The following is a 23541-nucleotide window of genomic DNA, read 5'->3' as shown; positions in this document are numbered from 1 at the left end:
GCTAGAATTTAAATGAATTAATATTAATTAATTAATGAGCATCTTAATCTTAACGAAGTAAAATAATTAACTTAATTATAAACTAATTACTTTAACAATATACACGACTAAATAACCAAATATTTAAATAAAGCTAAAATCCTTTCGAGACAATTTTTGAACATTCGTAAAATATACTATTTAGACACATAATTATATAATAATTAACTTAATTATAAACTAACTACTTAACTCAAAATTGTAAACTATTAGATAACTAAACAAATTAACCAAATATCTAATTAAACAAAATCTTTTTAAGACGATTTTCCAATATTTATAAAATACACTAATTATATACATAATTATACAAAAGACATATTATTATTTAAAAATTATAACAAGTGACAAACTATTTGGAACAACTTGCAAATTATTCTATTATATTTTATTATTATTTTTCAAATTTTCTAAAATTAATTACTTTAAAACATTTGAAAATTAAGAAGCTCGAAATTAATTATTATCGGGGAGGGTCAAAATTAGGTGTCAACAACTGTCCCTCATTTTACTTGAATTGATACAAGAAATTCGAGGAAAATGAATTTGACTAATCCAATTTTGACCGACCGCATCTTCATCTTTTGGAAAAGAACTTTTGGTGCGGACTTTAGGAATTATGGCCTCTGGTATCGGGTTTCCTACATATCTCAGACTATATGAGAAGTCAAGCCACTTGTAGTTCGATACGCTTGATTTCATGCATGAATTTGATAGAATTCAAAAGTCATCATGATACCGAATTATGAAGGGAACGAAATGCTCGAGAGTAAGATTTAAGAGCGAATGTTGTAATACAGCCGAGTTTCAACATTGATTTCGCCTACATATCAGGCTGCTTGTAGTTCGACTCTATCGGTTGAAAAGGAAATCTACTATGCAAGATAACCTTTGGTTCTGGAAAAGTGACAAAGCAAGTTGAATATGAAAAAGAGGCTTACAACCTCTTAGCCATGAATGTGGCGCGCTTCACACCCATAATTAAGAACTTACACAGACATAATTCTCAAAGCTCTTGGCACAGTTGTCACTCGGATTGGAAAGCCACTTCCGGTAGAGACCAAAAATTTCCGGAAGCGAAACTGAAACCGACAAACCTAAGAAAAACCCACGTGCCTTCTGATAGGGGTGTGGTTTGATTGTGGTGGAAGTCGCTCCTCTGCTCGCGTCCTAAGAGTTTGACACTCCTCTTTGGACTATGTCCCAGTTCGCTGCTAAGAAAAAGTTCCACGTTGTGCTGCATCCCTCTTGATGTCGTCCGCACCTGTGGTTTGTTTTGGAGATTCATCCTTTCGGATGCTCTCGACAAAGACTGAGATAAAACTGTTTAGCATAAAAATGCAATTCAAATGGAGAGATAGTATTTTTTACCATGTTGACACTTAATTGCTCTCTTTGAACATTTGACGTCAACTCCATTGGGTTTGACGTAAAGCAAATAAAGCTTGTAGATTATATTTGCAATATAATCTTCAATGCACTCTTCTTTTGATGTCGAAGCAGTAAAGTAGGCCGATGTAATATGTTGATAGTTTCTCTTGACGTCGTTGTTGAAGGTTCTCTCAAAATATTCTTGCAAATGACAATGATGCAGTCGGTGTTGATCTTCTTGTGATAGGTAAATCTCAGTGAATCTTTTTCCCGCAATGCATGGATATTTTCTCCGCGATGCATGACTTTCTCTGGCAATGCATGAATCTTTCCCGCGATGTATGAATTTTTCCTCCGCGATGCATGACTTTCTCTTGCAATGCATGAATCTTCTCTTGCAATGCATGAATCTTTTTTCCGCGATGCATGACTTTTTCTCTTGCTATGCATTGTTTCTTCTTCTTGCTATGCATAAATCTCTTTCCTGCAATGCATGACTTCTTTTCCGCGATGCATGAATCCTTCTTTCACAATGCATGACTTCTTTTGCAATGCATGAATCTTCTCTTGCAATGCATCAATCTTTTCTCGCGATGCATGAATTCCTTCTTTCCGCGATGCATGAATCTTTTTCCCGCGATGCATGAATCTCTTTCTCGCGATGCATGACTTTTTTCTCTTGCTATGCATGACTTCTCTGCGATGCATGACTTCTTTCTCTTGCTATGCATGAATCTTTTCTCGCGACGCATGATTCTTTTGATGATGCCTCTCTGATACCAAACGAAAATGATGCTTTACCCAGCAACATAGGTGATCTTCTGGGTATCTTTTGGACGGCGGTATCGTCTCAATCGACAATATAAATAAAAATGACCCTCGGAGTAGTGGTATCATCTCTTTTGACAACACGATATAAATGACTCTCCGGGTAGTGATATCGTCTCGATCGGCAATATAAATAAAAATGACCATCGGAGTAGTGGTATCATCTCTTTTGACAATATGATATAAATAACTCTCCGGGTAGTGATATCGTCTCAATCGACAATATAAATAAAAAATGATCCTTGGAGTAAGAATATTATCATATCTGATAATATAATGCAGATAAATATCTTCCAGGTATCGTTAGTTACTGGAAAATAATAATATTTCTCTTTTCAAGGTTTTCATTTGTCCCATCTCCAAACGTAATTGCACGTTCATTATGGACTTCGCCTTGTTGGGAATTGAATGAAATAATGTTATTCATATTCCAAAATCCTTAATATAAGCAGCATAGAATATTTCCTGCATCCACAGAAAAAATTGTCAATTTTGGGGAGCTCTTTGCCCCTTTGACTTCTCCATATTCATTGAATGGTGGAATATGTTGATCTTGAGGCAAGCTTATAGACCTGCGCCCACAGAAAAATTGTTAGTTTAAAAAAAAATGAAATGATCTGTGTCGATCTCTTTGGTTGTTTGTTCCTTGTCTTGTTATCTTCGGTTGATTTCTCCGATCTCCCGCTTCTTGATAGATAAGACAAAACATTTTTTTATGCAAATATAATTGGGACATAAAGGAAAAGTTTTTAAGGAAAATAGATTTTCAAAAGTAATGTTTGGAAAAAGTCATTGCCAAGTATCATGTCACGTCAAGTTTAATGAACGTCATTTGGAGTTGGTGTTTTGAGATCTGCCTGATCACTTGTTGGAAAGTATTCAAAGTTGCTCTAAACTCTCGCTGAACCTTGTTGAAATTTTTGAGGTCATCCTCAAAAATTTCTGTCACAGTTAACTGTCTTGGCGTATCTTTAACTGTTGGTGAGCAAATTACGAAATTTTTGAGATCCTCTAAAATAAACTTGTCCCAGCTGCAAATCTCAAAGTAACTTTAGTCTTAATTTTGTTGGAGAGATCTCTATCTTGAGAATTTTTTAGTCCCTCTCAAAAATTATGTCCCAGTTTTTATTGTAAAGAAAAAATAGAAATCTTACGGGAAATATGACCGAGCCCTTGTGGCGCCTACGTATCCTGTTGAGGCAGGAATTAGGTCAAACGTAGTTCCCCTCTCGAGAATTAACAAAAATAAGAAATTTACAAAGAAACCGACCGACGCCGACATAGGCCGCCAACGTATCTCATTCTTGAGAATTCAGGTCGAACGTAGTTCAAATACAGAGCAATATTAAAAGGGGATAAAGGGGTGACCGAGGCCAACATAGGCCGCCTACGTATCTCATTCTTGAGAATTCAGGTCAGACGTAGTTCATTTACATAGGAATAAAATTTCAAACGAAGCGATTACAAGCAAATAGAACGATTACAAGGAAATGATAAGAAATACAAGCTAAAACTTCACACATAGTATTTCTTCACAGCATCTGAGTTGATCGGTTTTGGCCATTCGGTACCATCCATCTCCGAGAGGACCAAGGCACCTCCAGATAATATTTTGCGAACCATGTAGGGTCCTTGCCAATTTGGTGCAAATTTCCCTTTGTACTCATCCTGATGAGGGAAAATGCATTTAAGGACCAACTGACTAACCTCAAACATTCTGGCTCTTACCTTTTTGTGGAAAGCACGAATCATTCTCTGTCGATATAGTTGTCCATGACAAACAGCAACCATTCTCTTCTCATCAATCAATGTTAACTGATTGATCCGCTTGCGAACCCATTCAGCATCACTCAACTCAGCTTCTGGGATGATCCTTAACAAATATGGAGTAGCTCCGACTGATGTTCTGACAGTCGTTCGGTAACCCAACAAAGCATATGACAGCATCTCGTGCCAACCTCTGCGATTATCAATCATTTTCCTTAAAATCTTCTTTATGTTCTTGTTGGCAGATTCTACGGCTCCATTCATTTGGGGACGATAGGCGGTTGAGTTTCGGTGAGTAATCTTGAATTGTTCACATATCTCTCTCATCAAGTGACTGTTGAGATTCGCTCCATTATCAGTAATGATGGATTCTGGTACTGCAAACCTACATATCAGGTTGTTGTGAACAAAATCGACTACAACTTTCTTGGTCACTGACTTGTACGAAGCTGCTTCCACCCATTTGGTGAAGTAGTCAATGGCAACCAAAATGAATCTGTGTCCATTAGAGGCGGCTGGCTCTATTGGACCAATGACGTCCATGCCCCAAGCTACAAAAGGCTAAGGTGAACTCATAGCATTAAGTTCGTTAGGCGGCACTCGAATTAAATCACTATGCACTTGACATTTGTGACATTTCTACACAAACTTGCAACAATCATGTTCCATAGTCATCCAAAAATAGCCGGCTCGAAGGATCTTCCGCACCAAAGTGAGCCCGTTCATGTGAGTACCACAGGCTCCAGCATGTATTTGTTCCAGAAGCTTTGCAGCTTCACTAGCATCAACACATCTGAGAAGACCTAAATCTGGGGTCCTCCTATAAAGGATTTCCCCGCTTACAAAGAAATTGAGGGTCATACGACGTATCAACTTCTTCTGGTTAAACGTTGCATTCTCAAGATAGGTCTCGTCCTCTAAATACTTCTTGATGTCAAAATACCACGGCAAACCATCTGGTTCCGCTTCGACGTGTGAATAATGAACAGGCTGTTCTTTTACCTCTATATCCACTGGATTAATATAACTTGTATCCGGATGCTTAATCATTGATGCAATGGTGGCTAGAGCATCGGCCAACTTATTCTGTGTCCTGGGAGTGTGTCTGAACTCAATTTTGTGAAATCTCTTGCACAACTTCTGTATATACCGCACATACGGTCTGATCTTTGGATTTTTCACGACCCATTCCCCTTGAACCTGATGAATCAGCAAATCTGAATCTCCAATAACCAGTAACTCGTGTATATTCATATCAATTGTCATCTTCAGATCGAGGATGCAAGCTTTATACTCAACTATGTTGTTCGTGCATTCAAATCGGAGTTTGGCCGCCATAGGATAGTGCTGACCGGTTTCTAACACTAAGACCGCTCCGATTCCTTTTCCTTAATGATTCGCCGCTCCATCAAAGAACACCCTCCAACCAGAGTACGCTTCAGAAATATCCTCACCAACGAACGAAACTTCCTCGTCGGGAAAATAAGTCTTGAGCGGTTCATACTCTTCATCAACTGGATTCTCTGCCAGATGATCGGCTAAGGCTTGTGCCTTTATCGCCTTCTGAGTCACGTACACGATGTCAAATTCACTCAAAAACATTTGCCATTTAGCCAACTTCCCAGTCGGCATTGCTTTCTAGAAAATATACTTCAACGGGTCCATCTTGGAAATAAGGTATGTGGTATAAGAAGACAAACAATGTCTCAACTTTTGAGCGATCCAAGTCAAAGCACAACATGTTCTCTCCAGAAGAGTGTAACGAGCCTCATATGTTGTGAACTTTTATCTCAAGTAATAAATGACTCGCTCTTTCTTTCCACTTTTGTCATGTTGACCAAGCACGCATCCCAATGCGTTATTCGAGACCGACAAATATAGCAATAACGGACTCCCTTCTCGTGGAGGGACCAACACTGGTGGATTGGACAAATAGTTCTTGATGGTATCAAAAGCAGTTTGACATTCTCCGGTCCACTTGTTCGAGACATCTTTTTTCAACAACCTGAAGATGGGCTCACACACCACAGTGGATTGAGCTATAAATCGACTGATGTAGTTCAACCTTCCTAAGAAACTCATCACCTCCTTTTTGGTCTTCGGAGGGGGTAGTTCTTGGATTGCCTTGATCTTGGAAGGGTCAAGCTCAATGCCTCTTCTACTAACTATAAACCCCAACAACTTGCCAGCTGGCACTCCAAAAGCACATTTGGAGGGATTTAACTTCAAATTATATCGGCGTAGACGATCAAAGAATTTCCTCAAGTGATCCGAACTCTCGCGGGACTTAATTATGACATCATCTACATACACCTCGATCTCCTTGTGAATCATATCATGAAAAATGGTCGTCATAGCCCTCATGTCAGTAGCACCGGCATTTTTGAGACCAAACGGCATCACCCGATAATGATATACACTCCAAGGCGTGATAAAAGCTGTCTTTTCTAGAACTTCTTCGTCCATCAGGATTTGGTGGTAACCAGCATAACAATCCACAAATGACTGCATCTCATGCTTAGCACAGTTATCAATGAGGATGTGAATGTTTGGCAATGGAAAATTATCTTTTGGGCTAGCTTTGTTGAGATCTCTGTAATCAACGCAAATTCTGATTTTTCCGTCTTTCTTGGCAACCGGAACAACGTTGGCTAACCAAGTCGGATATTGCGTCACTTCCACTACTTGAGACTCGATCTGTTTTGTAATGTCCTCTTTGATCTTCAAACTCAACTCAGGCTTGAACTTCCGAGTCTTTTGTTTTACTGGACTGAAATCTGGATTGATCGGCAACTTGTGGGACACCATATTTGTGCTCAGCTCTGGCATGTCTTTATAAGACCAGGCAAATACATCACTGTACTCCCTAAGCAAGCGAACCAGGTCTCTTCTTTGAGCTTCCGTCAAATGGACACTGATTCTTACTTCTTTAACACATTCTTCATCTCCGAGATTCACAGTTTCGATTTCTTCCAAATTTGCTTATGTTGATTTTCGAATTGTCGAAACACTTCAGCAACATGTTCGGGAACCTCATTTTCTTCTTCATATTCCTCACACTCATCATCACCTGCCTCATTTTGTTCACTCGGTTCATGACATGACATGCCATTTGCAAGTTTTAAATTAATATTACTGAAATCATAAACAAACAACGTTAGGAAAGTAAAATATAAACAGATAAGTAAACAAACAAATTTGATAAAAGAGGCTTTTCATTTAAATTGAAAGACAAGCACAAACTTTGGCCATGGTCGAGGGCCATTTTGCCTTTTGAAACATCACAAGGGAATTTAAAAACTTCAAGCAAATAAAACTGCATAAAGGGTGGGTCTCGGGCCTCTTCCGGACTACCACCGATTTTAAAACAAACAAAGACACATGTCTTTTCTACCCAGATGAGCGGGAAATCAGGAGTGGTGTGGAGGTCCAGTTTTGCAATCGCTCCTCAGGCTCTACGTCACGGATGTCTGATGTCCCAGCCTCTTCCTCAATGACCACATCAATCTCCTCAAAAAGGCCACAGATTCCTTCCCCGAGACCATCATCATTGACATATTCTCGCACCGGGAATGACTGGTACAGATGAGGAATTGGCCTGGCTAATGCTTAATCAACATTCTTGTTCTTCATCTCTGCTTCGTCATCTATTGGGACATATCCCAAACCAAACTTTGCTCCTTTGGCGGGAATTTGGATAGGCTCGACGATTCCTTGGAAATGCTTCCCCAATCCAAAACCTGGTTCGAAACCATTCTGGAGCATAACAGTAGCAATCATCTTGTACACGACAGGCATATGAGGCTGTGGAGCCAAGTCATCACCGGTGGCATTTACTAGCTCTACCGTGTAGAAATCACAACCTCGAGAGACATCATCAACGATTGGTGCATACCCATTGGAATGACTCCCTTCACCATAAATGACTAATTCCTTGTCCTTCCAAACAAACTTCATTAGTTAGGGAAGGGTAGAAGACACAGCCCCAGCCATATGAATAAACGGTCTTCCTAGAAGCAAGTTATAACTGGTGTTAATATCCAACACCTGGAACTCCACATTAAAATCCGTAGGACCCACCTGAATAACCAAGTTTACTGCACCCAATGTGTCTCTTTGAACTCCGTCAAAGGCCCTCACATTAACTTGGTTCTGGTGAAGCTTTCCCAAGTCAAATTTCAGTTGCCTTAAATTCGAAAGTGGGCAAATATTAAGACCGGATCCATCATCGACCAAGACGCGATTAATTATCTTATCTCGACACATACAGGTGACGTGCAGAGCTTTGTTGTGCATCCTCCCTTCAAAGGGCAGCTCTTCGTCATAAAAACTTATTCGGTGTCCTCGGATGACCTAGTTTATCATGGCTGCTAAATTGTCACTGTTAGTACCCACAGGCACATAAGTATCATCCAAAGCCCTCATCAAAGCCTGCCTATGTAATTGCGAACTCATCAATAAGGCCCACATAGAGATCCGAGCCGGCGTCTTCTCCAAATGCTTCACAATTGAATAATCTTTCGGTTGCATTTTTCTCCAGAACTCCTCGGCCTCGGCTTCATTAATTGGCCTTTTTGTTTGGTCCTTCTTCTGCCCTCCTTGAGCTAACTCTTCCCGTGTGTAGCACCTGCCGGATCTGGTAATACCTTGGGTAACGGCTGTTTCAATCACAAACTTGGGTCGGGTAAGAGTTTCTCGCGACACCAAGGCAACAGCCTTCTCGGGTGTCAGAATCACAAACTCTTTCTTCTTTCTAATGCTCAACGAAGCCACAGCCTTTTCCAGTTCATCAGGAGCAATCGGAACTATTGCCTTTGTCACGCACCAATCGTCATCTGTCTCTATCATATTGATAGTGGCGCCTCCATGATTTGGCAAAGGATCATATTGACATTGGGCGCAACTGTCTGAAGAGAGACCACATTCTGTTCAATTAGGTCTTGAATCTTATACTTCAGGTTGATACAATCTTCAGTATCATGTCCAACACTATTGGAGTGATACGCGCACCTCTGATTAGGCCTGTAAAAAATTTGAGCTAGTGTCAACTGGCTTGGGACCCACTGGATGAATATATCATGTCGCAGTTAATCACTCGAATAGCTTTGTTTGGCTTTCAATAAGCGGAGTGAAATTTCTAGAAGACTTCTTCTCAAATCTAGGACGGGAGGGATCATAATTGCCCTGTTGAGGGGGAGGCATTTGGCGATAATTTAGAGCATTCGGACGTGGGACTTGATATCTGGGATATGAGTTGGTTTGGTAGTTTGGTTGTAGAGTTTGGTAGTTCGAGGGGGTATTTTGGTAAAGTGGGGCTGGGGTTTGGTACATTGGGGGAGACGTTTGGTAATTTGTCTGATCGTTGGCACAGTTGAGGGCGGCATTTCGGTAGTGATGAGATGGAGTCTGGTAAACTGGAGGGGGAGTTTGGTAGATAGTAGGGGGAGTTTGGTAGTTAGGAGGGGGAGTATTTTGATAGCTGGAAAGAGGGGTGTTTTGGTAACTGGTAGGAGGGGTGTTTTGGTAATCAACCTGTGCATAACAAGCCGGGTACAAACTCTGTGAAGGTCGAGAACGACCTTGGTATAATGATGACTTCTTCGGGGTCTTCCTCCCCTCATAAGGGATAGAGGACACATCCTCTCTTTTCTTCTTCAACAAGCCCGAAGATCCGGGCGAGGCAGCAACACGGGCAATCTTCCCGGTTCTCAATCCATCCTCGATAGTCTCACCTACCTTGACTATCTCAGCAAATTTTGCTCCAACGAGCAACATAATTCGGTCATAATATTCGAGCTCCTGCACCCGCACAAACACTTCGACAATTTCCTTTTCTGACATAGGAGGTCTAACTCTAGTTGCCTCCTTTCGCCATCTATATGCGAATTCTCTGTAGCTTTCGGTCGACTTCTGCTTCATCTTCTCCAAGGAGTAACGATCAGGAACGATCTCCACATTGTAGACGAATCATTCGACAAAGTCCTTAGCCAAAGCGTTCCAGCTAGACCACTGTTTCGTTTCATGAGACGTAAACCATTCTAGAGCCTCTCCGCTCAAACTTTGGCTAAAAAGCCACATTAACAAAGCTTCGTCTCTCCCAACTCCCATGAGCTGGTCACAGTAGGCCCTCGGGTGCGCTAAGGGGTTCCCCGTTCCTCCAAAGATGTCGAATTTTGGCACCTTGAACCCTTTCGAGAGGTCCAAATTCGGATGAATGCATAGGTCTTCGTAACTCAACCCGGCAACCTCAGGAATCCAGTTCAACTCCTTCATGACTTTTCTAATTTCCTCCTTCATATCTATCTTGGCGGTCTCTTCCTTTGACCTCCACTCTCTCTCCCTCTCCTCATAGTGGTCGAGCTCTGAACCATGGGCATCATGCTCGTTGGGGACTGGCATTTGGAAAATGGCTTTTTGCGGTAGTGGTGGAGCGATAGAGGGACTCTGGCCATTTAAAAGGGCGTGATAGTTTTTGGGATAAGTCTGGGGGTTGGTGTATAGGTTTTGGTGAAGGAGGGAAAAGCGTGGGTTATTAGCGTTATGGCTGTGGGGGGCAGGCTAGTTTCGTGGTTTGCATTAGGGGGAAGGAGTGGTGCTTGGAGGTTGGATTTTTTAGGAGGGGGTGGTGTTGGGTGAGAGGTTGAGGGGTAGTGGGGGTTTTGGGTTGTAAGGTCAATGACGGAGGGATTACGAGCAGGACTTAAAGGCAGGTTTTGAGCTTGTTCTACATTAGGAGGGGGAATTTGAGATGGAGGTCTTCCGTCTGGTAGAGTGTTGACAGCAAAAGTCGGAGGAGGCAAATCTTGTTTTTTCTACATCTCGACCCTCATCTCAGCAATTTGTTGCATCAACTGCAGGATCAGTTCATTTTGATCGGCAAGGACGGGTTGAGCCACTACGACATCAGTAAGGTCGGTTTCTTCGTTGTTATCACCCATTGCTGCTTTTCCCTTTTGTGAACTTTGACTGGGAAAGGAATCTGTAGGCCATTTTAATCTGGTAAAATAGGGGTGTTCAGCCAGTTTATCAACACAGATCAGTTCTAACTACATGTAGAGAAAACCAACTCAAAGGCAAATTTGTCAGTATTAGTTCTGGATGAATAATGCAAGACATCACATAGAAAGCAGGTAAACACATAAAAGTTGCTTCGTTTGAGGACACGTTAACCCACTAGTAATGGGGACTGATTTTTTTGAACAAACAGAAATTTGCTCGTTTCATTTTAGGGCTGGTAACTCAGAAAGGCTAAATTGCATTGAGCTAAGGTCTTCTTGCTGCATTTTCTGGCATCTGTTGATCTGAACTCAATGTTTCCTTGTAGATGAAGGGGAAAAGAAAATTTTTAAAGATAGGGGCCGGACCGTGAAAGGCTGCCTACGTATCTCCGAAGGAGAATTCAGGCCCTACGTAGTTCGAATACAAAAAGGGAATTTCATTTTCATTCATTCATTTCTGGTGATTACAAGGAAAGTGAAAAACAGATAATAAAGCGTCCTAAAAGATAGATGGTGCCTTCACCGAAGCTTCTTCATCTGACTGCCGTATTAGCCACGGGGGACAAACTCAACTTGAATCTTTCCCATGTTGACGAGGGATTCCACGTCATAGCGAAACTTAAGGCACCTTCCAATGTTGTGATCTATGGCATCATGATAAGGGCAGGGTTTCCAGATCTCAATTCCAACGGGATTGATTGCTTCGTCATCCTTTCTGATAGAGGCCAAGACTCTTTTTTGAACTAACAGACTGTAGATGTCCAGCAACATTTTCTTGAACGGCGTAAAGTAGTGACAATAAAACAAAGTATGCTCAGTGACCGGCATATTAGGCTCTTGCTGGTCACAGGTAAGGACGGTGTTCCTACCCCACATATACGGGATTTTCCCAATGTTGATCAGGTTGTGGATCGCTGCCTTAAGCTCCACACATTCCTCTATAGTGTGTCCTCTTTGGTTCGGGTGGTAGGCACATGTCTTTTGAGAGCTTTCATGCCCAAACCCAAAATTGGTTCCTTCGAGAGGCTTCAGCATACCTGACGCCTTAAGGTGCTCGTAAATGAGAGCACATGGCACGACTCTTGCCCCCACGCTATGTGTCCGCTCATAAGCCGGGAGAGTGATCTTTTGGTCCCCTCCTTTCAAACGTCCCGAGAAGGGAGGCATATAAATGATTTCCTCATCGACATCTTCTTCAGTAGCTCCAGGGTAAGTGTCGTTTGGACCACTATTGCCTTCTTGATTGAAAAAAGAGCATTTCTCGCGTGTCTTCTGAAGTCTCATAGTTGCATCTTTGAAGGCATCGCGTTTCTTCCGCACAGCAACTGTCTTTTTACTTATAACATCGCATTTGGTCATCTTTGCTGCCAATTTCGCGTCTAGTGCCGCATTTGCTGCTTTTCGACCGCGGTGGCAAACTCCACTTCTATTCTCCTTTCTCTGGTTTCTTGGATCTCTTGCCTGAGCCGCTGCAATTCCATCCTCAAATCCTTCTCTGTTAGCTCTATGTCGATACCCTTGCCCTTTTCCATCTTAGCGGCAATTTCACATTTCCTGAGACGATAGAGTAGTATTTTAGGATTTGGGTGGTAGGATTTTATTTTTGGCTGAGAAACTCAAGATTCATGGAATTTTGGTCGGACATTTAGTAATGACTTGTATTTGGCATTTTCAGAAAATTTTGACAAGGAGTGGGCTAAAATGTTCTCATTCAAAGCAGCGTATCACATAAACAGTTAAAGCACAACAGACAAATATCGCGTCCTAACATGCATGTGACCCTTTTATGCCAAGGGTAGGCCTAGCGAATTGAAGGATGTATATGTCATTTTAAACCAATTCATTATCCCCAAAATATTTCATTAATAACATTCAAAAATGTTTGATAAACATAAAATTAGGAAAATGAGTTCGAAAAGTAAATTACAAAACAAAGTACAAATAAAGCAATCCCACGCAGGGGATGATAACAAACTTCAAGCTCCTCCTGATCCTTCACCAAGTCTGGCCCTCTTGGCGATGCTGACCTCTTCCCACATAGCATATCTGTTCGCCCATAGGTGATCTCTTGCCAACCGATCCCCTTCTTGATGTCTGAACCTCTCGACCGACTGAATCTGCTACTCCATGCTATCATCTAATTCTGACATACATTGCCTGGATTTTTGTAACTCTTGCTTCAACTGAGCTATGACTTTGGCGTCTTCTGAGTGTCGACGTTGATGCTCTAACTCATTCCTATCAAACTTCTCTTGGAGTTGATGAAGTCAGATTTGATGCTTGGCTCCAACATCTGCAATAATGTAGGGAACGTTTGGACCGGGTTCGATAGTTCCGGCGAGTCTCTTTTTTAACTATTCTTTGTAATCCTTAGAACATTCCAGACGAAATTGGCACCGGCTCGCCCAATACCCTTCGAGTCTTCCATAATTGAAGCATCTTTTTAGTAAAAGCGACTTCGCCATTTTCATGATCCGTCACAAATCTTGTCATGTCTTCTATCTGAGGAAGCTCTTGTTTCCCTCCAAGCTGTCTAAGTACTCAAGAAGGAGCATATGGCCGAGTTCCTCTCAACCCAGCAAATATCAAGTAGGGGGCCTTTCCACTTCGGATCACAATTTGTTTTGTTAATACCAAGCATTGGATGGACCACTGCACATTTTCCTCTCTCAAACCCTGAAGTCTCGGGTACCAAAACTCTTGGCCTCCAGTCCTATTGAAATGATTACGTTGTACCCACCAATTGTGACTTTCGAGCCTATTCGGTCTTTCCAAGGGATCTGGTTCTGTTGGATCATGAGCTTTGATCAAGTGTCTCATCATCCACCATTGAAGTATCAGGTTGCACCTTTGAAAGAAACATGTGTCATTTTTACACCTATGCAACTCCCTGTAAATGTCAGCAAGGATCATAGGAGCCAAATTGTAGTACGTTCTTACAGGCCCATAATCTACTCCATTAAACATAGCATGAGTAACCATTACTACACTTGGATGGATGGTGTAGTTCGGTCCTTGGAGAAATACCATTGTCCCAAGTAGACATATCGCAAAAGCGAGGGGGCGTGTTTCCTTCCATTTTTCTTCCGACACGAACTCATCTTTAAACTTCTCGTAAGCTCTTGCACGTCCAAATCGATAATACAACTTCCGAAGTGGAACATTTGACCCGGGCAGCCTGTCCATCCATTCAGCTTTGACGAGTGACAATTTTTCTNTTGGTTCCGGTTCGATTTTGAACAGCCCTATTTCAATGTTAGTTCTGCTCATCACAAACACATTACCACATTAGTTATATTATTTTAAGAAATTGGACTAATTAGCATGGGATTCACGTGCAGCGCACGTGCCCAGAGACTAGTATTTCTATAAGTTTAGAAGGGATAGTTCCTATCAATTTTATTACTCGATGACATTGTTAGGAAGATAATATTTTGATTGATTCTTTTGGAGTTTGATTTACATGCATAGTCCTTTTTATCATAATTATGGACTTTACTGTGTAATATACTTCTTATTCTTGACTTTTTTTTAACCTGTATTTATCAATATTCTTAATTTTTGTAGGATTGAATCGGACCATATTCAGCATATTGTTGACCAAATTTCCGTATTATGCAAGGGTTCTTTATCTTCTATGACAAGTCTTGTAGGAATAAATACTCATTTAAAGAATATATGATCCCTACTAGCAGAGTTACAAATGAGTGGCGTTCTGATTGTGGGAATCTGGGGCATGCCGGGAGTAGGTAAAACGACAATAGCAAGAGCCATCTTTGATACACTCTCGTATCAATTTGAAGCTGTTTGTTTCCTTGCAAAGAAAACAAATGTGGGATGCATTCCTTACAAAATATCCTTCTCTCTGAACTGCTAAGGAAAAAAAGAAGAATACGTGAATAATAAGGAGGACAGGAGGAGCCTGCTGGCTCGTAGACTTCGTTTTAAGAAGGTGTTGGTTGTGCTTGATGACATAGATCACATAGACCAATTAGATTACCTAGCAGGGAATCTTGATTGGTTTGGAAATGGTAGTAGGATTATTGCAACAACTAGAGATAAGCACCTGATTGGGAAGAATGTAGTGTATAAGGTGCCTACGCTACATGAACATGATGTTATCAAGTTGTTTGAACGATATGCTTTCAAAGAACAAGTTTCAAATAAGTGTTTTAAGGAGTTAACGTTGGAGGTAGTAAGTCAAGCTAAAGGTCTTCCTTTAGCCCTGAAAGTGTTTGGTTGTTTCTTTCATAAAAGGGATATAACTGAGTGGAGAAGTGCTATAAAGCAAACAAAAAACAATCGTAATTCAGATATTTTTGAAATGCTCAAAATAAGTTATGATGGATTAGATACCATACAACAAGATATATTTCTAGATATAGCATGCTTCTTACGAGGGAGAAGAAAAGATTATGTCATGCAAATCCTTGAGAGCTGTGATTTTGGGGCTGATATAGGATTGAGTGTCCTAATTGAAAAATCTCTTGTGTTCATCTCTGGAAACAATACAATTGAAATGCATGACTTAATACAAGATATGGGTAAATATGTGGTGAATAAGCAAAAGGACCCAGGGGAACGTAGTAGATTATGGCTCACCAAAGATTTCGAAGAAGTGATGATCAACAATACGGTAAGTAGGATACACAACGCAATAATATTTAATTTCTATTTTCATACTCCAAAGACATATAAGGTAGACTAATGATCTTGTTTTCCAGGGGATCAAGGCGGTGGAAGCAATTTGGGTTCCTAATTTTAATAAACCACGCTTTAGCAAAGAGGCCATGAAAACAATGCAAAGGCTTAGGATATTATGCATACATGATTCTAATTGCCTGGATGGCTCCGTTGAGTATTTGTCCAATAACTTGCGTTGGTTTGTCTGGAATAACTATCCTTGTGAGTCATTGCCGGAAAATTTTGAACCCCAAAAGCTTGTTCAACTTGATCTCAGCTTAAGCTCGCTGCATCATTTGTGGACGGAAACAAAGGTATAACTGAAAAATGTTACTTACTAATTCCAAAAACTCAACTTGATTCTTTTATCTGGATATTCTTGTTTTTTGTCTCATTCTTTCTATATTCTGTGTTTTATTTAAAAATATATGTAAAAGGAAAAATGACTGAGTTCCCGAAAAATCGATTAAACTTATGGTTTAAGAGAAATCGAATTCCTGAAAGGACAGAGTCGCCACTTAATTTTTACTAAAAAATCAAGAAAAAATTAAAGGGTTTTCAAAAGATTTAAACAGATAAAATCAATTGAAAATAAAAGGGTTCGAGTTCAATATACATTCCGAGAAGGTGTTAGGCCCTCGGAATGCCCGCTAACTCGCGGTTGACCGGCCATTTGACCAAAATAATTTTGACTAATTTTGAAATTTTAACTTAAGTAAAAGAATTAATTTATTTTAACTAATATTAGATTTTAACTAAGTAAAGAACTCACAACTTTGACTAATTTTGAAAAGTTTAACAAAAGTAAAAGAACTCATTTATTTTAACTAATTTTAAAAATTTAAATTAAGTGAAAAGAGCTCATTTATTTTTTAACTTATTTTTTTATTACTATTATTATTTTTATCATTTTTTTTTTAATTTTAATTTTTTTTTTTTTAGTTATTTATCTTAAAGAGGAAAAAACTAAAAGGGGATTTTCTAAAGGGGAATAGTCATAAAGTGTCAACAAGACTAATATTAAAATATAAACCAAGTGATAAGATATATATATATATATATATATATATATATATATATATATTAATTCGAAAGTAAATGAAATGACCATTCTTGGGGAATTTAATTAAATAATAATCATAAAATAATCAAAACGTTAGTCAAATATAACAAAATAAATGAGAGCAAGGAGAGGAATATTAAATTTGGGCCTTTGGCCCAATTCTTGGATTTGCTGGAATTCCCTTGGGCCTTTGGCCCCATTTGCTTTCAAGAAATTTGTGTATATGCTTTATGTATATCCCTGTATGTGAATCGTATTTGGGTCCGTATTTCTGCATTTTTCCTTGAACAATAGCTATTGACTTATGTCTTATCATCAAACTTGCACCCTTGTATTTTTGCAACCTGTAAGTCATATTTCCGGCTGTATACAAGTGTATACAGCAGGTATATCAGCCCTTTGGGGGCCTCTTGAGACCTGCAAAATTTAATTTCCAGCCTTCATTTATTGGCTTCCACCTGTACGCCGGTTTCGCAGCTTGGTATGAGGGCTGACTCAAAAGGAAAAAAGGGATTTGGGACCTTTATGGCCCCATCCGAAATGCAAGGGGAAAGACTTGAGTCCGAATTGGACTCCGTCGGCATGTCACAACAAAGGAAAAGAAGAAAACAAATTAGCGAACGAAACAAACTCCTTCAATACACTTAAAAAAGACACAAATACTGATTAGAATAATTAGAGAGCAACCAGGCCCCACACTTTGACATTTATTTTATTTTTATTTTTTTGTATTCTTCTTTCACCACAATTTAAACTAATAAGCTTGTTTCCACCAAACTACTGCATGCTTAACCACATCCGGATCAACTAAAGATGTAAGCTAACAAATATATCATATAAGAATCTAAAACCCAATTATTAATGCGGATTGATATCATTTAAATTAAAACTAACCGTGGAAAGTATCGCAAACAACTAGAAAGAAGAAGGTAGACACCAATAGATATTACTACTAGAATAGTATCCATTATTAAAACCATATGCCTAACCTAAGGAAGTAAAATCAAAATCCAACAAAAGGGAAAACAGCCAGTAACATAAAGAAAGTAAAGAGTTAAAAATATGGAAAAGTGCATGGCTATGAAATGCTCTAAAGGATACACAACCATGGATTGGAGGGATTAAGACCATTGTTCACACCAAAGTGTCAATGGAACTATGGAAGCATTAATAAAGAGGCAAACTAGCAGCAAGTTCTCTATAACAATCAATGCAATATTTGCTAGAAAACAATGAGCATGACAGTAACTAAAGATGCTAGAAGACCAAGCAAGANNTATCATTTAAATTAAAACTAACCGTGGAAAGTATCGCAAACAACTAGAAAGAAGAAGGTAGACACCAATAGATATTACTACTAGACTAGTATCCAATATTAAAACCATATGCCTAACCTAAGGAAATAAAATCAAAATCCAACAAAAGGGAAAACAGCCAGTAACATAAAGAAAGTGAAGAGTTAAAAATATGGAAAAGTGCATGGCTATGAAATGCTCTAAAGGATACACAACAATGGATTGGAGGAATTAAGACCATTGTTCACACCAAAGTATCAATGGAACTATGGAAGCATTAATAAAGAGGCAAACTAGCAGCAATTTCTCCATAACAATCAATGCAATATGTGCTAGAAAACAATGAGCATGACAGTAACTAAAGATGCTAGAAGACCAAGCAAGAGTGAGATTTTTAGCTAAAACCGAAACGTTTCAACAAAGAAATTTATGGCACAACATCATAAATTAAAGTGAATAGAGGACTAAACACGAGACAAACCAGCAACATCACATATATTCTACAGCTTTCATTGGACGGAAACACACCCTTTAACATGCTAGCCAACGAAAAAAAGAGAAATTCTAAAACTCATACAAACGACGACACTTACGAGAGCATCTCTTATACCTCAAACACTCAAAAACCCAACCACAACTCAAGAGCTCAACTCCTACGTGAGCAGCAAATCCAGAAGAATAAAGGCAGTCGAGGAGAAAATAAATCAATAAACAACTTCAGCTTGTCAAAAATAGCATATCGAACTACAAGAGTTGAAACTGAAAAGGATTTTACCTTTCCCGCGACAGCGAACAGAGGCGGGACGAGCAGAGGAAGTGGCTGCTTTCACCAAGAAAGACTTGAACACGAACGGTAGTCACGGAAACTGGGCAGAGGTCCTAGCAAATCTCTATTCAGGAGTGTATTACTACTTGTTCCTAAAGGTTAGTCTCTGCCAAGAGAAATTTGACTTCTATTTCGTTTGAAAAAAATAAAATCCAAAAAATTCCCCCCTTTCCTTCTGAAACAGTAAAAATCTTATATAGAAAAGGATCTAGGGTTCGATTTTGAGGGGGGAAAGGGCCGAAATCCGGATGGAAAGAACCCAATTCAAAATTCAAATCCCTAAAAATCTTACACCATTGAGGGAAAACAAGCTTTTTCTGAAATTTCAACTCCATTCCGAAAAAGGAATGGAGGATGGACGGATGGATCGATTCCTATCGTCCTTGGAGCTCAACGTGGCTTCATCCCACTACCCCAAGGACGAGGCACGTTGCTGCTGTACGAACCTCTAGTGAAGGAGACGTTACTTCTGCTTTAGCATCCTGTGATATTGCATAGAATTGGAAAGAAAAAAGGGATGGGGTCAGTGTATTGCTCTTGTACGTTATATCTATTGTTGTTGTGTATTATTGTTGAATGTAATGTATAGAGTTATTAGAATGGTGGGCTGGAGGAGTTGAGCAGGAGCTGATAATTGGAAGTGGGCCTGGATTACAGAGGGAATTGGGTCGGTTGGTTTGGGCATTGATTGTTATTGTATTGTAATGGGTCCTTTTGGTGTGGAATAGTGGAAGTGGACTGGCAATTTGCTGGAAATTATAAATGGAATTGGGCCGATTTTTGGTATTNGATATTAGCTTAAATATAGGTATATATACTACTTTACTCACCCTTCTCAATGTGAATAACGAACTAGGCTTTCTCCTAGATAATTAATTATCATATTTGTTTTGAATTATCATGGTCTTTGAGCAGATGAATACTTCAATTGCTATTCCCTTTGTTCAAATTGGTTAAACCGGAGTCTTTTATAAGGACATATTTCTAAATTCTTTATCTTTGCTGTGTGATATTTGATCATGAATCCCCTATAGTCGGCAAAAAAGGGCATAGTTCTCAACTTAATTTGTAGATGCTTCTATATCAATATTAACTCCTCGAGTAAGGGAAACATTCTCTGAGTTCTTTGTCTTTGCTTATGTGCTGCATTAGTTACAGAACTAGTTTTTCCTCCGTGAAGTAAAATTTTGATGGGTTTTTCAGACCTGTATAGCTGCTGAGGAGTTTATGCGGCAGTTGCCGTAGTTAACTAAGCAGGAACAAGAGACTGAAGATGTTGACAAAGTGAGCACTCCAGATATAATTTATAGAACTAGACTTGAATAGCATCTCATTCAAAAGAACCTACTCTCTTATGCTATCCATCAGAAACTGAGGTTCATCATTTTACTTGCAAAACAACATTTTATGAGATAAACAAGTTGGAAAGAAAAGAATAAATGCATTTTTTTAAAATTAAAGTGACAGCTTGTGGAGTATACTGCGTCATTTTTTTGAGAAAAAGTATACTGAGTCATCTTGCAACTTGCATCATATCTTGATGCTCCGTCATAATTCATTTAGTGCAAGCCAATATTCTGTCTTCTTGAGTACTAAGTTCAGATTTTGACTTTGTTGTATGATTTTCATGTGAAAAGATGTATCAGAGATATATGGATTTCACTTAGTTCATAGAGTAAAGGCAAAGGGTTGTTATTCTGTAAGGTATTCACTGATCCACGGGTTTAAAATTTATTAATATGTCATTTTAATGCATCTGTGAGACAATTGAGTACATACACGGTGAATTGCCGCACATCTTGCGAGTTGCATCATATCTTGGTGCTCCATCTGTATTCATTTTCTCTGCAAGTCATTATTTGCCTTTTTTAGTACCAAGTTTCAGAGTTTGAGTTCGCTGTATGATATCTTTTTTATCGTACTGTCTGTTGTTTCTTGTCGAAATCGAACTTGATAAAGTAATACTAACATCTATATCTTGATTACTCTTTAAGTTTTTTTAACAAGTTCTAGTTTTTTTGGATTTGGATTATTTTTGCTGTTCACAATGGGAACATGGTATTTGAGAGCAAAAGTGCATACGAACGGCACATATTTCCTTTGTTTGTACATAACTAGATTCTTGTGGTGAGAGAGATTCTCGAAAGAACTTTGGAATCTGTGAGTGACAGCTCTTTTGGATCAGAATACCTAGTTTCACAATAAAATGAATTCACAGCTTTGCCTTTGCTGACGAATACCTTTCAAAAACCATTTGCAGATGAATGTGCGCGAAGCAAGAAAGTTGTGCCAAAACAGGTGAAGGAAAGAAGTCATGGAACCATCAGTAAGTCGCCTCACATCAGAAAGCACAAGCGGTCCAAAGGGGAACTATTTCCAGGAATATTCGAATGTAGCTCTAGTGGTAAGCAACTGTTTTTCCATTGGGATGTAGACTCTCAAATACTTTCTCTACCACTACCAAGTTCTACTGAAGAAGTGTAGTTATCTACTGCAAATCTACATGGTTGAAGTAGTTTGTATGAATACACTGCGGATGATCAAATCTAGCACGCGGATTAAGTAGTTGAGAGCAACTACATCTTTTATTTCCATCCAATGTCAGGTACCCATCATAGGGTTTCCAGTTAATGTAGTTTAAATGCCAGCTAGTTGGAACCGATTGACTTAAGCCAGTTAAAAGTATCTTTGACAACCCCTTGTTATCCATCAGATGTTGTGCTTAAGGAAGCTGTGAAAAGGGAAAATGAACAAATGATCCCTAATGTTTGATGGTAGATTTTAAATAGTTTCTTCAGTATATAATTTTTGGTCCTTTAAGTTTGTCAAATGTTAATCCATAAAATATTTTTCGAACACTATTTGTTAGATATAAACGGGAACAATGGGGAAAATATTTAACTATATTTGTCAAGAAAGTCCCATCAGAAAAGATATGCAACACAAAACACTAAACTTGACACAAAAGAAATATGGTAAATAACAAAAATTATACTAAAAAAGCTACACCATACTCCAGACATAAATTTAAAATAGGAAAACTATATAAATTATACCTCTAAATGTGAGTTTCTACCAAATTTCGTTTGTGTTAACATCTTCTTTGTATAGTGCTTTTGAAAGTCAAGTCATCTGCTTTCGGTGACAAGAAAACTATTATTAACATATTTTAGAATTTCAAGCTCACTTTTCCATCCATTAATTAATTTAATTAAGGAAAGGACCTTGTCTTTCACTTTTTTCTTTCTCACTAACTTTCCTTCTTCCTTTTATTAAAGTCGGTGGCTCAACATGGATTCAATAATTAATTGTGCCTGCATTCAAAGAGATAGATAAAAAAAAAAAAAAATTATAATCGGTGTGAAATGTCATTTATGAAACTTGTTTTCTCTATTTCCACTAGAAAAATCAGTTTCCTTGAATTTAAGTACCTTATTTTTAGTAAGAACAATATTTTTTAAAACATTTTTGATCAATTTAAACATGAGAAAATCAAACATTTTTTGGAACAAATTATCGTCCTTACCAAACACATTTTGATGGATGAAGACTTATTCAACCTGTTACTGCACATATTACTTCTTTTGACTAGTTGTCAGTGACAGAAATTTACTTGGATACTTTCTCTTCATATTATACTGTACAAATTTTCTTTGCAGGTTCATCCACTTGTATTTTTTTTAGCTGTCCATTGTGTATGTATTACTGTGGAGTTCTGATGCAGGTTGGGTAGTTGGGTTTTGAAGGAATTTTCTACTTTCTTTAATCAAAATAGACATAATACATAAATGTGCCCTTTAACTTGGCTTCATTTCACATTTATGCCCTCCAACTTTGGATATGCACAAGTAGGCACTTGAACTTGTACTATAAAGTTGAACAAGTAGACACATAAGTCCTACGTGGCATAAACCATGTTAACAGAGGCGTATCCAGGATTTTGAGATGATGGGTGCATTGTTATAAAAAGGTTGATCTACAATATAAATTTGATCGATTCGACAAAAATAAAACAAGATAAATATAAATTTCAAATTTCTAACCTCGCGGAGAGAGGTGAACCTAGTCATAATCGCATTGTGTGATACTTCAAGTGTGGGTTCACACATCTATATTTCAATATATTTTTTAAAATATAGCACTACTATATATGATTTCGGGAGGGGACCATGGGTTCACGTGAACCCGGTGCCCCCCCTTAGATACGCCTCTGACCATGTAGGACACAAATTTCCATGTAGGACGCATGCGTTTATTTGTTCAACTTTATGCAAGTTTAAGTGTCAAAGTTGAAGGGCATAAATGTGAGTTGAGGCCAAGTTAAAAGAGCATATTTATGTATTATGCCATTAAAATAACCATAAACTGTTGTGTTTTTAGTTTTTTAGCTTTCGTCCACCTCTGTTCTTTCTTTATAATTGTTGATTCTTCTTTCAAGTAGGGCCATGTGATTCACTTTTTCTTTCTCACCAACTTTCCTCTTCTTCCTTTTTTTTTAAAAAAAAAGGAATTTCCTCATTACAGCTTGTTCAAAAAGTGGTGTATAATCGCCTGATAAATGGTGCGTATTTCCCTTTTTGTTAACATATTGGTTTTTATTTCCAAGCTTAATGAAGTTATCATGACATTTGTAAATAGCTCCAGAAAACTCACAATCAATTGGACGTAAGC

The 23541-nt window shown here is 38.7% G+C and overlaps 2 protein-coding genes and 2 long non-coding RNA genes across 4 annotated transcripts in view; 2 read left to right on the top strand and 2 right to left on the bottom strand.

Moving 5' to 3' along the window:
• Window positions 1–23541, top strand: part of LOC125843862 (uncharacterized) — a 573332-nt gene that overhangs the window by 209235 nt on the left and 340556 nt on the right. The gene's annotated exons all lie outside the window — the stretch shown is intronic.
• Window positions 1–23541, bottom strand: part of LOC125843937 (uncharacterized) — a 157079-nt gene that overhangs the window by 109113 nt on the left and 24425 nt on the right. The window lies entirely within an intron of this gene.
• LOC125843908 (TMV resistance protein N-like) lies at window positions 15524–16084 on the top strand. The gene is made up of 2 exons (XM_049523129.1): window positions 15524–15639; window positions 15728–16084. Exons 1-2 carry the CDS (start codon window positions 15544–15546, stop codon window positions 16004–16006), a joined length of 375 nt encoding a protein of 124 aa, XP_049379086.1. The 5' UTR covers window positions 15524–15543; the 3' UTR covers window positions 16007–16084.
• Window positions 16808–18258, bottom strand: LOC125843939 (uncharacterized). The gene is made up of 2 exons (XR_007444093.1): window positions 18144–18258; window positions 16808–17738 (listed from the first exon to the last, which is right to left on the bottom strand). It is a non-coding gene; the product is annotated as an uncharacterized LOC125843939 (long non-coding RNA).

Source organism: Solanum stenotomum, chromosome 11 (assembly GCF_019186545.1).
Source record: "Solanum stenotomum isolate F172 chromosome 11, ASM1918654v1, whole genome shotgun sequence".
Lineage (NCBI taxonomy): Eukaryota > Viridiplantae > Streptophyta > Magnoliopsida > Solanales > Solanaceae > Solanum > Solanum stenotomum.
Note: the sequence above shows the minus strand (reverse complement) of the source record. Positions and strands in the feature narration are given on the sequence as shown.